Below are 17158 nucleotides of genomic sequence, written 5' to 3' on the forward strand. Positions count from 1 at the left end.
AAATTTTTCGTCATCGAAGGCAGGCACGTACGTATCGTATGGCTCAAAGCCCGAGCTCGCTTTGATCGGAATATGCAGTCGAGTCCAAATGGCTCGTCGATGTACCCGCGTGCCGGCGGTACGGTTACGAAATCGACCCCATTGACAGCTCCTATGTAGCCTGGTCCTAGCACCGAACTAGGTGTTGTTCCGTACGTATCTCTTCTGTTTTTATTCTGTTCTGTGATCATCATGCATGCCATGTGCAGCTCTCCATTGAAGTATGAAAGGATCGTCCCTGCAACTGATCAAAAATGAAAATCCCGTCGACACAGGAGCGAATCGAGAACGATCGCGCCCTCACCTCCGTTCGAGACAATCCTTTGTTCTCTTTCGGGCAAGAAGGGACCGGCCGGGCTCTGACGTGGCACACGCTGCCATACTCAAAGTCACCGCAGGGCAGTGCAACCCTCGGGTGGCCAGTGGCGTCGCCGTAGTCCATCAGCACGATGGAGCAGCCAAATGAGCGCCCGAATCAATCTGAATTCCCTAACCGAAGCCTACACCGTGTTGCTTCTGAGTCCCTTCAAAGCAGAGCGCCGAGCTGGCCACGACCTTACCGGCGGTCTCATCGGCGTCGTCTGCGGTCGCTAGATACTCACTAACCACTTATCGTCTCTTCAATCACTCCGGTCCTTGGTCTCAGGTCAACTCGGGGTCGATCGTCGCCAGTAGGACTCCGAGTCGATGTTCGTATGCATATGCATATGGCTGCGCTGCATTCTACGAAGAACCAAAAGGGGCATGAATGATCGCATAGCATTATCATTATTCAAGGGCGGGGCGGCATAATCGGTGTAGACTATGGACTATGCAGGAAAGCTTACAGTTAATTATGTACGGTACGTATAGGGGCGTTCGTGTATGCGTAGTAATTCGAAAAGAAAAGACGTTTATTAGTAGACGTTAATGTTCGGATTTTTTTGGGGAAGAGGCTGAAAGGCTGAGGGGCTGAGAGGTTGAGAGACAAAGTATTAGATATATAGACATGTGCTGGCATGCAATGAGGCCTGAGGGTGAAAAGGAGATAGTAGGGAATCGAGATAGAGTATGTACATACAGCTACATGGTCAAGGTCAAAGCAGGCGGAGTAGAGAGGAGAAAGAATTATTCAACAAAGTCCGAGGTGTCGTGATGATTAGATGGAAGGAACAGGAAGGAGGCTGAGAGAAAGGAGAAGGAGAAGCGAAGCCGAGTGACTAGGTGATGGTTGGAACGGAACAAGACGTCGCGGTACGAGGTGCCGAACGGTGACGGTGGGAATGGGGTGGGGTGGGGGACTCGGAGCATGCACGTCGCGAGATGGAGATTGGGTAAACTAGGAGGGGAAGGTATTGTAAGCAGGGCAGGATTATAAAAGACAAGCAGGCGAAGCAGCGAGCTATGAATAAAACATGTGAAGTGTTAGACCAAGAACGAAAAGAGCAAGAACGAAAGAACAGCGAAACGAAGTGACCACAAACTCGGAACGAAAATCGAACACTGACGACGAGATCAAAAGGGGATACAGTAGGAGGAAGGGGTAAGGGGGTGCGTCCCAGAAGCCAGCCACCCAGCCAACAGGTGATAAGTGATTGCCGAAGGAGAAGGAGAAGACCGACGACGACGGCGACAGGGCAGAAAGGAGCCTCGAAATGATTAAGAGAAATCGGATTATGTCGAGAAGGTAACGAAAAGGGTGCGAAGAACAGAACAGAACAAAGAATTTGCGATTAGATTTGACGGGACGGTAGTAATAAGTCTCGAACGAGTTCGAGTTCGAAAGTACGAAAAAAGGAATTGATGCTTGGTGTTCCGATGAATAAAGAAATGCGAAGAAAAGACTAGGAAGAAGAAAGGCGACCTTGCGCGGAGGAAGGTAAGTATTCAATAGATAAGAGCTTTGCAAAACAAGACAACGACGGGACAAGACGAAAAGTGAGATGATTAAGCAAGCGATCAAGAGTAAAGCAAATCCCAACAAGCCTGACCAAAGCCGAAGAACGAAGACCAAAAACGAAGCAAAACGAAGCAGGCGCAGGCAAGGGGGTAAAAACGAACGATTAAACGGTGGATATATCGAACGAATCGAGCACGAGAGAAAGATGGAGACAAGCAAGATCAAATACATAGATGACTGGAGAGCAGCGGGTGGTTGAACAAGAGAAAACACAAAAAGAAACAAATGGAAAAAGCAGGTAGGAGGTAGAGGTCGAGATCAGATAGAGAACAAAAACAAAAAGAAAAAAAACTGATACTTTCGAAAATTCGCTCCGAATTATATTTTGAGAATTTTAACCTAGATTTCCAACCCTGCTCCTCGCATGCATGTGTTGTGTGTCGACGATCCTCACTCACGACGACGAATTCATCGCATAATACGACCCCGCCGCATCCCCCTGGGCCCCTCCCCCATACGCGAACACCTCCTCTCCCTGGCCCTGCTGCTGCTGCTGCTGCTGTTGCGTCTGGAACCCCACGCCAAACGGCGACGGCGCATTGCTCGCCCCACCACTGCCACCTTGCGACCCAGACCCATACTCCCCCGGCGAATCCGCCGTCACATACAGCCCACTCGCGCTTCCTGTCGCACCAGCATACTCCCCAAGGCCCATCATGCCCAGACTCGCCGCATGGAACTCCTGCTGCTGCTGTTGTTGTTGTTGTTGTTGCTGCTGGTCATGTTGTTGGGCTTGGGCCTCAAGCGGAATCGTATACCCCGTCGGACTCGACCTCGCGCTCTGTGATCTCGCATACGGATGATATCCCCTCCCACTCGTCCCACTCGCCTGACCCAACGACCCGCCCCTCGAAAGCGAATGCGACGACCCAGGCGCAGGCGATCCATTCGACGCAGAGGCAGAAGCATAATCGAAGCTCGTCGCCGTCATCGGCCTCCTAATCTCCGAATGTTTCCCACTCGACGGCGTCGCACTTCTATACCTCACCGGCCCTCCCGCAGACGAGAGCGACAGAGCATTCGAGTTCGAGTCCATCCCTATTCCAGGCGGGTAAAGCGAGCTATGGTCGAACGTGAGCTTGTTCGACGGGGCGGACATGGACGCGTATTGCGACGAGTTCGAGTGTGAATGGGAGTGCGAATGGGAGTAATGAGGGAAATGACCCGTCGTAGCAGATGCGCTCCCATTCGTGTTCGAACGCGACATAGCACCATGTCTCGACTGAGAGAGTGGCTGAGAGGAACCGCCAGGCGCGCTGATCGTCGAGAACGCAGGACTGGGTAACGGACCGGGATGAGGATGGGGCGAAAGCGTGCTCTGCGACGCCCAAGGCGAACCTCCATGCGATTGCGATTGCGATTGCGAACCACCATCATCAGCACCAGGGACAGGAACGTTCGCATACTGCGCCCCCGCGTCCGAGTTTCCAAAATACACGTCCGAGAGCGCTATAGGATCATTGGTGTTGGTGGTGTTGGTGGTGTTGGTGTTGGTGGTGCTGGTGGTTGAATAATCGCCCGCGGCCTGTTGAGCCTGCGCGTTCGACGCCGCAAGCATCGCCGCCGTCTCCTGCTGCTGCCTCGCATCCAACGTACCCATCATACTCGCCGCCAACGGGATACCCATCGTATACCCCTGCACATACGCCTCGAAATCCATCCCATCCTCATCTTCCGCAAGCTCGTCCACCTCGCCTCCCATTCCCATCAAACCCAACGCACCACCGCCGCCGAGATCAGAGTTGGAACCATACATCGCGACGAAATTGACCTCGCCCTGTTCCGCGCGCGCATGGATACGCATATGTTGGTTCAGATTATCTGATCTCGAAAAGCGTTTGCGGCATTTATGGCATTCGAACGGACGTTCCATCGTGTGTGTGCGGAGGTGTCTTTTCAGGTGTTCTTGGCGCTTGAAGAGCCGGCCGCAGGAGAAGAGCGGGCAGCAGAACGTCTTTTCTTTCATGCCGCCCATGCCCACGCCTACCATTCCGCCGGCGAGCGAAGAAGGATCAGAGGAGGGATCGGAGAGCACGGAAGAGTCGAGACCGACCATCCCGGACATGTCGTACGAAGCGGTAGAGTCGGACGAAGGCATCATGGAAGACTGGGTGGAGGGGAGCGTAGCGTGTCTCGATAGTCCGCTCTGGTGTTGTTGTTGCTGGGGATGCTGATGCTGGAGCGAACCCCCCATCGGGTTATACATCGGGAACGTATTCTGTCTCTGCGGTCCCGGCGACGCACTAAACATCGACCTATCCACACCCACACCCACACCTACACCCCCAACGCCTCCGAGATTGCCCATAGCAGGATGCAACATCGGCACCCTCGGCTCCATCTTCACTCCCCCCTGATCCCTCCCTTGCGCCTGCGCCAAAAACATATCCGGCGCATTCAACCCCGCGCCCAGTTTATGCCCCACGCTCGGCGCGAACTGCCTATCGTCCATCGGGCTGCCCCTCAACGAATTCGGGCCACCATCCCCCGCGACGCTCCCACGGCCGTCGTACCCGTCCGGTTTACGGGCGGTCTTGGGCTGGCGTCGTCGACGGGTCTTGTAGGATGGTGAGCCTTCGAAGAGGGAAAACATAGAGAGGAAGGCAGGGTTCGGTTTCGGTCCCGGAGTCGAATTCGAGGAGGCAGAAGGTTTCATCGACGAAGCCCTCGTAGGCGCGTCCGCGTCCTCGCCCGACGACGAGCTGCTCCCGCCCTCCTCATTCCCGCCCTCCTCATTCCCATTCCCACCCTCCTCGTTCCCGGACGACGCACCACCCGCACCACTCGCAGAAGCCTCATTCGCCCTCCTAACCGCCGCCTCCAAATCGCCTTCTCCCTCCGCCCGTCCTTGGGCTTTACTAAACTGTTCATAAAGACTCCGTTTGGGATCATAGGTGAAGGAGATGGCGGGCTCGGAGGTGACGACGGTGGTGGGTTCGAGACCCATCTTTTCACGTTTGAGGTCGCGCTCGAGGGCGTCTAGGAAGAGACGGTCGTGTGGGACGGAGAACCTGTGATGTCGAGATGCCGGAGATGCCGGAGAGGTTGTGGAGATGCCGGAGAGGGCGTCGAGATGCCGTAGGAGGGGGCGAGGCAGATGCCGTGAGAGGCACGGGGTGAGAGGAGGGACCAACGGACAACGAGGCGGGAAGGGAGCGGATGAAAAAAGAGGGAGAGGGAGACCGTCAGCAATCAGTACTCAGTCCAGGCGATCATCTCGAACGAACGGACGGGGAATGGGAGATGGTATAGCCCAACCCGCGGCATTGCAGTCGTTGCACGAAAGAGGAAGGTATGCAGTAAGAATAGGAAGGTAAGAATAGAAGGCCGAGGTAGTTAGGTTAGACAGGGATAAATGGAAAGGTAAATTAAAAGTCAAAGGAGAAACCGTTGAAAGGTTGACAGAGGTTGACAGCTGCGGCAGCGACGAACCAACCGGCGGCGTGAAAAATGGAAAATGGAAAGGGAGGGTGCAATGATGATGATGGGGTTCGGGCGATCAGAAAGATGGAACGGCAGTTGGATAGCTATACTGGGAAAGGCGCGAGAGCTATATTGGGAAAGCGAGGTACCGTACTGGAGCGGGGGTGCGGTGATGCCAAATGGAAGAAGCCGATCCGAGAAGCCGAACGTGAAGGATGACGGGCAGGATGGCACGATGGCGTAGCGTAGGAAGGCAAGGCAGGCAGGTGGATTGGAAGTGGAAGAATATAATAAACGGAAGACAGGGCGCAAGAAGGCGATGCGATGCGATGAAGAAGAGGAGAAGAGGAAGAGAAGGAGATGCCGCGGGAGGAGGGCGTAAAGCAGGCTGAGAACTGAAGAACTCACCAGAAAAATACTTTCTGCTTCTTCTGCGTTCGGATGCATTGAAATTTGAAGAGGAGATCCAAAAAGGGGGACTATGATGGGATGATGGATGATCATGAGAACATTGAACAAGGCCGATGAGGGACGAGAGACGAGAGACACAAGACACAAGAGACGGAAGAGAAACGCAATATGAAATTGTTGGATGAATGGAAAGATGCGAGATCACGATCAGGACGATGGGTCCCACACCTTCCAAGGCTGGCTAGACGGAGATCTCTCCGAGAAGCGATGCGATGGGAGTGGACTGGACGCCCCCATCACCGGCCACGCGCGCGCGGGGGCAAAAAATAGAAAGCGATTGGCAAACAAGAAGACGATGGCTCGGGGGATCGACCATGGGGCACGGGAGGGTGTGCAGGGTCGTAGAAGTATAGTAGAGACACTTGCCTTGGGTTCCTCGAGACAGGCGTCCATGCCGGGCTTGAGGTTGCGGAGGTCACTGAACACGCCCTCCTCGAACTTCTTCATATTCTTAACGGGTCTTCCGAAGGCTTCGAAGCGGAAGACGAGTGCGCGCACGATATCGGTCCCGGTGATATGGTAGAGGCCGTTCCAGAGCACACAGGAGACGTACTCCTGGTTGGGGAGCAAGAAGCGGTTGAGGGCCGGGTGAGACGGGTTCAGGTGGTGTGCGTCGGGGTCGTCTTCCTGTTTGGTGGACCAGCGCGAGGGAGCGGTGGCGAGGAAGAACTTGAGACGGTCGAGGTGGGCGAGACGGTCTTGTTCTTGTACGGTGAGTGGCCTGGAGAGGCCGCCTGCACGGCCATCGTCCTCCATGAGGGCCTCGAGCGAGGACTGGGTAGCGGGCTGCGGGGGCAGACTGACATCGCGGTCGAAGTCCTCCCGGATCGGGGCGCTGGTGGACGCGATGCGGGAGAGGGAGGGATTTGAACGGGGAGATGGGGGAAAGGTGAGGTCCTGGATGCGGGGGACGGCGTAGGAGGAGGAGGGCATGGGCCGGAGAGGGTCGTGGGTAGAGTAATGAGGGAATGACGAGTTGGCAAGATGTTGTGGGTAGTCGTGTTGGGGGTACGGGTGGATGTCCATCATCTGTAATATGTGGGTGCGAGGGAGAGCGCGAGGGAGTGCGCAAGGGCAGCGGGTTAAATAGGCTGTGGATTGAAAGGGATCAGAACGAGATGGCCAGGGATTGTTCGCGGATCAACATACCCTCTCAGCCCGTCCGGTCCGCGAATATAGCTGGAGGAGTTGCGGGAGTGCAGACGATGCGGTCGATGGCTGGGCTGTGAGGATGATTAGAATGCGAGAGTATCGGCAAGAATGGGCCGACGCCGGAGAATTATAAGAGGACGCAAGAGGAAATTAGATATTATAGGGTAGGGCAAGGCTGGACAGCTGGGCTGCAGGGGAGGGACGACGAGATGCTCGGAGGACGAGGGGACGAGCGCGTCTGGCCCAAAGCGGGGCGGGGCGCGAGTCTAAGTACTCTGCCGTCCAAATCCGGCGCCTCCTTCCTCCCACTTCGCCTCCCTCCGCACCTATTCCCTTTTCCGTCCGTCCTTCTTCAGCCCTCGCGCCCCTTCGCCTTCCTCATTCCTGTGTCCCTTCTCGCCCTCCCTCAAAGCCCCCTCAAAGCGCATTTCTACCCGCCATCCTTTGCTGCACAACATATTCCCCACCCAAAGGCGCACAGACGGGCGACCGCGCGGCACAGCCTGCCACAGACGCTCGTATTGCTCTTGCCACAGACGCCCATCCATCGTCCGAGTGCCTTCCTTCCTGCCTGCCTTCCAGCCTTCCTTCGCGCTATCCCCTCTTTCGTCCGTCCTCCTCGTGCTTCTCTCTCCCCCCTCGGGGATAACACAGCTCCAATCAGCCACCACAGCACAACAACGTAAAGTTTAATCGACAATTCCTCTGCCGCCGCCAGCCGCCATCATCATCAACGCAAAAAGAAATCCGCTCCTGCCTGCCAGCCCTCCAGCGCTTCTCCCACCAGATCTCTTTCGACGGTTTGCACACCAGATATCCGGAGCGAACCTCGAGGGGTCCGGCACGTCACTTCGCCCGATCATCCCGTCCCGTCCGTCGTTCGTCGCCACGCGCGGCTCGCGTGCTACAGTAACCATATGGAGATCTTCGTTGCCCTTGTTGCAATTGCCTCCCTCTTCCGTTTTTTTTTTTTTTTTTTTTTTTTTTGCAAAAGATCCAAAAAACAAATAAATAACATAAAAACACAATTGAAATTCGTAAATCGGGGCGATCGTAAGTACTGCGAAAAAAAGAAGTCGAACCCGAACCCCAACCCCAACCCCAACGTCATCTCGCAGTCGCAGTCTCGCAGTCCAGTTCCCCACAACGAGGCTCGACCCACCGTCGTCAACATCGACCTGACCGTGACCGTGACCGTCGTCAACGTGCAACTTTACCAACATTGACCTGACCGTCTGACCGTCGCCAACTCTACTCCAACTAACTAACTACATAAATGAGCCGTTCTACCGCCTTTCACCTGTCCGCCGTGCGTAGATGGCCACACACGCACGTACCTACTCTATTTTGAACTCGATGCATATCCCACAGTGCCCGTGCGTGGGTGTTTGCTCTGAGCGTTTGAGCGGTTGAGCGTCTAAGCTCCGCCAGCCTGAGGACTGAGGCCTGAAGATCAAAATGAAACCGGAAGAGTCTGCCCTGAGGCCTCAGGCTTGAAAGTCTACCCACTAACTCCCCAACTAACTCACTACTTATCTAACGGACTGACGAACATAGCTAGTTTCCTACGGACCTCCAGCGCCTCTGCCTGCGAAATCATCAATCACCTCGTTCCCTCTTTCCCCATTCCTCAGAATTTGTAGTTGCAACCTGGGAGGGAAAAGGGCCCATCATCCGTAATCCGTAAAATCCGCCATCAGATCAGATCAGGACACAAACACCATTCTACACCACGTTCAACTTCAACGTGCAGGGTATCATTCCAGGCCTAGGTTCAGGACCAAGTGGGAGTGAGGTCGCTGTTATAGTACATAGGAGGTATGATTGAAAGTTTAAACTCAGGTATGCACAATACGAATACTCACGCGCGCCAACACGAGGTATCAACCGAGAATGAGACTGTTCACTGGCATTCTATTCAGGATTCAGGATTCGCGGTGTTCATTCATTGATCCATTCATATAATTACATGTAACTATAGCCTATAGTTGAACGTTCGCCGCAGAAAAGCTCGAGCTTCGGATCGTCCGTCAACATACAGTGCAATCCGTCTCACCTCGTCTCGTCTCCGCACAACCGAACCGACCAGAAATATGTTCTATGTTCTATGTCTCGTGCGACACACAGTTCGATCAGAATCACAATCATAATCAGAAAACGGAGACCGGGTTGTTGGGTACGAATGTAGGTACTAGGTACAAGGGACCCTCCCCCCCCCTTCCCTCTCCTTCCCATCCCATCCCTTCCCTTGCCTTGCCTTTCCATCGCATCGCATCACATTTCCCTTCCCGGATCTTTCATGGCGTTGATTGAGGCGGAGAATGTAGATCGCTGCAACGAACGAATGAATGAACAAACACACGGACGGGCGGACGAACGAGCTCGGTCGGGATGGAGCGGGGCGGTGATGGCTCAGGTTCGGCTCAGGTTCGGGGTCGGGGTCAGGTTCGTGGAGCGTGAATGAAGGGTGCGGTGCAGTGTCGATGATGGGCCTGACTTGGCTTGGCTGACCGTTTATTTGTTTGGTTCTTTCATTCGTGAATAGGTAGGTGAAGACCAGTCAAAACAAAACAAAACAACACGATCGACGCAGATCCTGTTCGAACCTCAAATTCAAACTGTCGAAACAATTCCAATTCAAGCTCCGCACTCCGCCTAGTTCGGTTCGACCCGCTCCACCCGCCATAGACCGTGGTGCACTGCAAGCTAAGTGACTCGAGCTCGATTCGAACGCCTGTCAAAGTGTCAACGCGGTACTACGGTCGATCCTGCTAAGTTGAGTAAGTCGAGTACGATCAACTTTGTAAGGGTTGCTGTGCTGACCCACTTAATGCACAGCTGTCAGTGCGTGGATCCTTGTTGTTGACGGCCGTACATGGATGATATTGCTCCGGCCATCGACGGCGTTGTTTTCTTTTTCTTTTCTTCTACGGTCATTTTCTTTGATCACAAGATGAAAGGAAACTTCTTCCTGCCTTGTGTGGTATCATTCGAACAACCACTCAATGCTCGCCCACAAGAATCCACCCAAGGACACGTGCGAAGGTGAGTACCCATTTCGTTACCTACCTACTCACCCTTGGCGCTTGCTCAAATTTATCTTTCAAATTATTATTTATATCGAACCGGCTTTCACATTTTTCGCCATCGCAGTCTGCCGTGTGTATTTTGTTTTTGTCCCAGGAAGAAACGAAAACACAAGCCAGAAAACTAAAAGTATGCGGACGTGGACGTTCTTCCAAGTTCCATTCCTCATCTTGTCCCGATTCTTTATCGCGATCGTCTTAGCATTAGACACGTATACGTATGCCCGGGTGTCTCCGTTCCGGGCACGACTCACGAGAACTTCGAGGCTCCCGGAGCGTCCCTCCCCGTTTCCCCGCTCCCGCTTTGGCTTTGGATGGTCCAATGGTAAGCAACGGGCGAGCTCGAGCTCCATGGGTGGTTTCTTGCTCTCGGGCTCGTGGTAAGTGCAAACCGAAAACGAGGACAAAGACGATGACTCGACTGCGTAAGTAACTCCATAGTCTTCGTGGCGTCCGTTACTATTCATTATATTAATTCTCCTATTGGTTTGTTCTGCTATACAGGTCTGTACAGCACGGAGCGATCTTAGCATCTCCTAGGATATCCGCAACCGTGAATCCCCTTTCCTTCACGTAGCCGCACACTGGCACTTTCTAACTTAGCTCCGATCCCGGACCACGCCTTCGAGGCTTTCGCTTTTGACTTTGTCGGACCAGTGACATTGAATTGATCCCTGTGCGTCTGACTTTGTCCATTTATCGATTTCGATCTTTATGTCCTTCGAGCTTCTCAACCGGACGTGGCAGCAATTCAATGGGTTCCTCTTCCCCGCGTTCTTCTAACTTAATTGATCTTCGACTCGACTCGACTCGACCCGACTAGCACTGACTTGGCCAAGATTCGCATCGCGGGCTCGAGTCTCCCTGTAGAAGACCCTGAGCCTGAGCGACTCGGCAGGGTTTGCGGGACTGCACACGTATGTCTGTGTCTTCGACTGCCACTGCCAGCTCACAGACGAACAAAGATGGATGGGTAAGTCTTTAAAATTTTCTTGGGGCCCACTTCTTCGGTTTCAGGATTACTTTTGGGCTTACAGAGGTGATCATAGGTTTCAAATTAAACCTCCATCCGAATGTATTAGTCCTCGTACGAGGCTCGAGGCTGGGATGACGATGCAGAGATGTTGCGATGCTGATGCCGAACCTGCCCTTGGCCCTCGTCACGACTGACTAACTGTCTAGAATACAAGGTTATGAATCCCAACCTACGCCTCCCGGTGCCGTACGGACGCCACCGCTCCATTAATCAATAATTCCAACCTCAATCACCTTCTTCCCGAAGCCCGGGTTTAGCCAGTGCCACAGAACTAGCTATAGTGCATACACACCCAGTTCTGAATGTCTCGTCGACATTTTGGGTACCGTCCGGTGTACTATACGTTACCGCCGGAACCCTCGTCATCCTTCCAAGTTCCATGCATGCCTCCCACTCGCGCTTCGACCTTCATACTTAGCTCTCGAAATCCCACACTTCAGAAGTGCGATTCGATCTGCATTTTTACTACGGCACGGATTATTCGCCTGGATCACATTGCATTGCGCACTACCCGGTCCACATCGTCCGGACGCTCGAAACTGCGCTAGGGTACGCCGGGTGACCTTTGCGCAGATAATCAGTAAGTAGATCGATGATCCCCGGAGAGAAGCATTCAGTCAGACTTGACACTTGTGGTGGGGCTATAGTAGACGCACCGCAGCGTGGCGCGACGGTGTGGCGCTCCGACTCACTCCCGAGGTCCCCTGTAATTTGTCTGCAGCTGAGTGAGCGCACTCTCCCAGCATCAATCAGCCCGCTATTTTTCTAATCCATCCTAATTCGCATTGCCACCTCATCTCAACTCAATTCAGTTGGGCAGAACTTCGACCCACGACCGCTTGCTCGCCAATTCTAGGACAGACACGTATACAACCCCGCGCCACAGAGACCCGCTCTTGCCCATCGCACCTTCGAATTCGCCCGATCTTACCTTTCTCTTCTTCTGAGCGCAGATAGACTAGCTTCCTTGGGTTATTTATGTGCAATGTGCAACTCTTGCCTCGTGCTAGCTACTATAGCGATCGGGACGCCGCAAATCCTCAATTGGACGTTCATAAGCCGGAATAGGCGCGGTACGCGCTCTCCGAAGTCTCAAGTGCAGCTACAGACAGAGTTCAATCGGCTCGGCTTAGCCCTTACGTGGAGCTGAGGCTCACGCTAAGCAAGTTCGCCTCGCCCAGGATATGCTCGATCTCTTTCAGTTCAGGTACGTATGTACCTCGCTTTGACATCTATCCACCCCCTATCCACCTATCCCTATCCACCTATCCATCCGCATCCACCCATCTGCTTTCGACACACGCTGACATCTTCTCTTCCATCTTCTTGTTCATCTCGGGGATTATTGTTTGACGCTCGTGATGTGCGAAAAAGCGCCTTATGAGAGCCGAAGCTCGGAAATAGACAGATACGAAGACGAACTTGCTGTATACGCGGTATGTACTCTACACCTCGCGTCATGACCAGGCCAGGGTCCTCTCAAAGCGTTAAGCGCGCACATTTCGTGATCCGAAAGACGCCCAGGGCGCTCCCACTGGCCAGCCGGCTCCCGGACGGTGTCGACTCGGCCTTAACTCACCATGACCTGCTCAGAGTGCCCACTAATACGACTTCGTGTTGCGCTTTTCTCATTCTCGTTGGTTTAATTGCTAGTTTGATTCGGCGCTGCTGTCATTGACGCTGCGCTATAGCTAGCTCCTGCCGTTGACAGCTCGGGCGGCCCATTTTCCTTATTTATGCATATTTTTGGGACTCCGCGGCGAGCGCGTACCGCGCTACGAACAACCAACTGCCATCACTAGCACTACCCAATCTCGTCGGGATTATCCTCCTTGACGCAACGAAGTCCATCCCGCCGTCTTCCGGCCCTGCAGGAGCCCAGGGGTCAATATAATCGATGCTGCTGACAGCACTACTTATTGGGTGCTTTCAACCTAGTCTCGGCGTCGGGCTTTCTCGACTTGGAAAGAGGTGCAGGGCTGAGTAGGCGACTCAGGCGGATGGGGTCGGGGAGGTACAGCCCCTGCTGATGCGCCACGGTCGGCTTCGGGAGGTAGGACTCGAAATCTTCGTGCTGCATAGCCGTATGTTCTGGTGGCAGTCGCCCATATTTTTCAGCCCCTATATCGGGCACTGGAAGTCTGGTGCGGTCGGCAGGAATGATTCTGCACAGGTGCACGCAAGGGTTTCCGGAGCTCGATGACCTTCGATGACCTTCGATGACCTAGTACTTACTGTCCCAAATCTGCGTGGGAGCACCTCTCCACTTATGGTTCGTGAGGTATCTATAACTCAAACCGTTGACACTGTGTCCGAGACAGTAGGAGTCTCTCCAAGAGCAGTTCCGACAGCATAAATCTTTTTTGTTTGATCTAGACGTGTTCTTGCGCTGTGTTCGAGAATGACCCGGTAGATCTTCCTCGTTGTTGTTGACGGTCCATGATATTCAAAAAGATTGACAACATTGACCGCATACCGTCGTACCCTCATGCATCAGATTTCGCGCAGAGCATTGGCCGGTGATGTTTTCGCCGAGGTGTAACACTAGCCATATATCTGGAGATCATGAGCTCTTGACTGCCGGAGACTTGTGATACTGATGTTGGAAGAGGCCTCCGGGTCGCTGAACTCACGCGTCATTGTCTTTGTGTGCGACTTTGTGATTCAGAAGTGGGTTTAGAGCGGACCGGCGTGCGCCAGGCGTGCTTCTACGGCACATTGAACCGGATACAGTATCTTCGTCGAAGACGCGATGGTCTATGCTCGTATGCTTCTCAAAAGCGAACGAGATACGTCGCATACAGACTCGTAGCACATTCGCCAAGCCATGGCAGTCGGGACCGACGTCGCACATACCCATACTTGCGCATGCCGTAGATATCGCCGATCTCAGAATGTCGATTCGTGCGGCTTATGCGTTTGCATGAGCCTGCATGAGCGTGTGGATTATGGCCATGACGGGGATGTTCTCCTGTTGTATTGTCGTTCTGTAGAGTATTCTACGAGGTCTGAAATCCTTGTGGACGACGTCTTGCGGCGAGCTCGAGTCTGCTGAGCAGTGTAGTGCCTTATACCTGAGATAAAGCCTATGCATTTGAAGTTCGTAGTGAGTCATGCCTCGTGCCGCAGTCCACGTAGAAGCGTTCTTTTCTCTCACCAGTAGGTGGCACCGGCGTCCTTACAATAGGAGAACTCAGAATATCCCCACGTTCTTCTCTTATTATGCAGACTGTCTCAGATCGTGGTCTCTTCCTCCCCTTGACCTTCCTCTTCTTCAGCCTCTGAACTGTAGTATGGTGTTATTAGCTTAGTTCTCCATGTGCTTCAGCTATATCCACACCATCAAGTTGCCTGTGCTATGATCCGCGAATGTCCCCTGCATCGTGATACCGGGCTAGGCGGACAATCTGAAGCTTACGCCAGTGCAGAGCATTACTGGTCGCACTCCACGCAGTTGCGTTGCTTTCTTCATATTCCTTCGGGTACCGGCGGTACGTCTTTTCCTAATCTTGTCCTTCTGCATGTCTAATCACTTACCCATGGCGTTACACGATTTCCACCCAGTCTCCCAGTCCTGAAAGCTTAGATGAGTATATGTAGTCATTCATCGCGACGGCGCCGAGACCTCGCCAGGAATATTTGTGTACGGGATGAAATCCCTATAGTATCGTCCTCGCAAGGTTGTTTAAGGTGAGCCGTTCACCAGTGCAACCTCTAGATTTTTCCTGGCAAGGATCTTACCGGAAATTTTATCTCAATCGGCGCCTTCAACGACATCGAGACGCTTCTGGATTGCCAAGCGCCGAGGCCCACTTTAATCAATTTCTTTAGGACAGAGAGCGCCCACCAGAAATCCCGGTGTGGATACCCTCCATCTTTGCGCCTCTACGACGACCCACCGTATGTCATTCACGTTGTGGTAAGATGATGTAAGCTCAGCTCACTCCGCTACTGACTCACATAGCTGCTCTTGCCCCCTATATCGGCGGTCTGTCACGGCGACAAGATGTCAACTTTCGATTGCCTCTAACTCAGCGTCTGGACCTATAATGACGGCCGCTTACAATGCCTGGGGTGACTGTTTTCGTGAGACGGAGGCTGCACTGGATACCCTACCTTTATTCCACGAGTGGAAATGAAGACGACGAGCCCGGACGGATCGAAGCGATGCCACGGTGGACGTTCTCTTCCGAGCCCTTCACGACGAGGTTGGAGTCCAGAGTGGTGATTTTATGGGTAAGTTTGACCACCTTCCATGGATGAAACTGCGGCGTGCACGGGTAATCGCCGAGTCGATGGTGGCAATGCTGACGTCGTGTAGGTCGGGCACCGGGTTACATTCACAGTATGTCTACTTTCCGCGACGCGCTCTTCTGCCTTCCATACCTTCCATACAGGCCCAATGAGCTGGCGTTTAGTTGCTGGGTTGCCAGTGCACGTTTACAACGTCACGATCAATTCTGAGGCTGATTAGGTCCGTGGTTATCAGGCTCACAAGTGTCCTTTCATCTTCTATACTTCTAAGAGGGGATGAAAGTATACGTATGCGTCGGGTACGTGACGGTATGGGTGCCTTTATTCTCAACATCTTGCTCCATGCCTTAGTACCATAGGTCCCGCTCGACTTGTGGTGATTGAGGACATGACGTTCTCTCCGCCTTGGACTTTAGTCTCACATTTTCCTAAATATCGATACGTCAGGACAACACCAAACCACGGATACGCTTCTCTGCTCGGCATTTGCTAATATTCGGCATGGGTTATATGGAGGCGAACGCAGATAATGAAGGCACAGAAAAGAATTTTGGTTGCAACCCGGTAGTTCCCGTAAGCCCGCAATCCATCTTTCACAACTCATTCTACGACCCGACCGCTCGTCCAGTCGATAGTCCGAGCGCCATACACCGTGACGGAAAAGATGCATCTCCCATCTTACGGAACTCAATGTCCATCAGCCTCATTCAGACCAGACTAGAACATACTGAGTCTGTTCTCCTCGTAACCGAACCCACCAACCGATCAACCACATTTCAAACTCCGAGCTTGACCTCGTTCACACCCAATGATCGTACATCTCTCAACGTTCTTGAACCTTTCTGCCCCACTTCCTTGTGAGTCGTTCGTTCTCATCATCCCAAAATTGATCATTCCATGATCGCATCAGCGTAACGTGGACACTAAACCGCGACAGGCGGGCCTTCTGGCTGTGCATGTCTCCACACCCGGTACACCCGAGTTTTTGCTCACGGGCCCACCTTCCTTCTTCGAGAACAAAGGGAACATGGAACATCGGGATACCGGTCGGGGTCTGTGTCCAGAGTCCGTGTCTCCTCGCGACGAACACACAGGGAGAGATAGCGGAGTCCGTTTCGGAGTCAGCATCAACATTGTGTCTATGATATCCATTTGTCAGTATGTTTTTCACTCGCTCCTCTGCATGATACATATTCTGATGCATTTCAAGGGTCTATGTAGAGGAACAAGGGCGCCTGCATCGCATGCATTGAGTCGTGCTTTCAATGGTGATCGAGGATCCGCGTTCAGTGAGTATAGCGATCGAAGTCTGCTGAATTGACCGGCGGTCGACTAGACAATTAGGATGATCCTCCTTGATCAAAAATCGACCAGGGTAATATCCCGCACTATATCTAGCCGCCTTTGTTCTCGAAAGAGGTATCGTTGCATTCTGCAAGACGCCGTATGTCATTTTCCTCCTCATCAAAAGCAATGCGGCAAGTCGATATGGCGTTCCTAGCCCAGCTCATTATCGAGGGCCGATGTTCCTGCCGCCTATTCCTCCGCAGGGCATCACTATGATGAAAAATTGGTACATAACCTCCTTGGAGCTATCAGACCGCCACATTGCGTCCATTGTTATGGCTGTGGTCAACTGTGTGGTCCATTAGGTATGTCCGAGCCACCATTACTACTGGAATATACTCTATCTCTTGCTCGGCGGGCGATACAGGCGGCCGAGCAACCAACCCCGACGTCATGTGAGAGTCATGGGGG

The 17158-nt window shown here is 53.2% G+C and overlaps 2 protein-coding genes across 2 annotated transcripts; one reads left to right on the forward strand and one right to left on the reverse strand.

Moving 5' to 3' along the window:
* Window positions 1–894: 894 nt before the first annotated feature.
* STEHIDRAFT_123171 (uncharacterized protein) lies at window positions 895–7505 on the reverse strand. The gene is made up of 3 exons (XM_007306429.1): window positions 6239–7505; window positions 5810–5880; window positions 895–4989 (listed from the first exon to the last, which is right to left on the reverse strand). Exons 1-3 carry the CDS (start codon window positions 6899–6901, stop codon window positions 2373–2375), a joined length of 3351 nt encoding a protein of 1116 aa, XP_007306491.1. The 5' UTR covers window positions 6902–7505; the 3' UTR covers window positions 895–2372.
* A 7025-nt stretch (window positions 7506–14530) lies between these two features.
* STEHIDRAFT_123176 (uncharacterized protein) lies at window positions 14531–16330 on the forward strand. Its single transcript, XM_007306430.1, has 7 exons — window positions 14531–14637; window positions 14711–14836; window positions 14928–15046; window positions 15111–15382; window positions 15468–15491; window positions 15636–15973; window positions 16029–16330. The coding sequence occupies exons 6-7, from the start codon at window positions 15902–15904 to the stop codon at window positions 16119–16121; spliced, it is 165 nt and encodes a 54-aa protein (XP_007306492.1). The 5' UTR covers window positions 14531–14637; window positions 14711–14836; window positions 14928–15046; window positions 15111–15382; window positions 15468–15491; window positions 15636–15901; the 3' UTR covers window positions 16122–16330.
* The last annotated feature ends 828 nt before the right edge of the window (window positions 16331–17158 follow it).

This window comes from Stereum hirsutum, assembly GCF_000264905.1.
Source record: "Stereum hirsutum FP-91666 SS1 unplaced genomic scaffold STEHIscaffold_11, whole genome shotgun sequence".
NCBI lineage: Eukaryota > Fungi > Basidiomycota > Agaricomycetes > Russulales > Stereaceae > Stereum > Stereum hirsutum.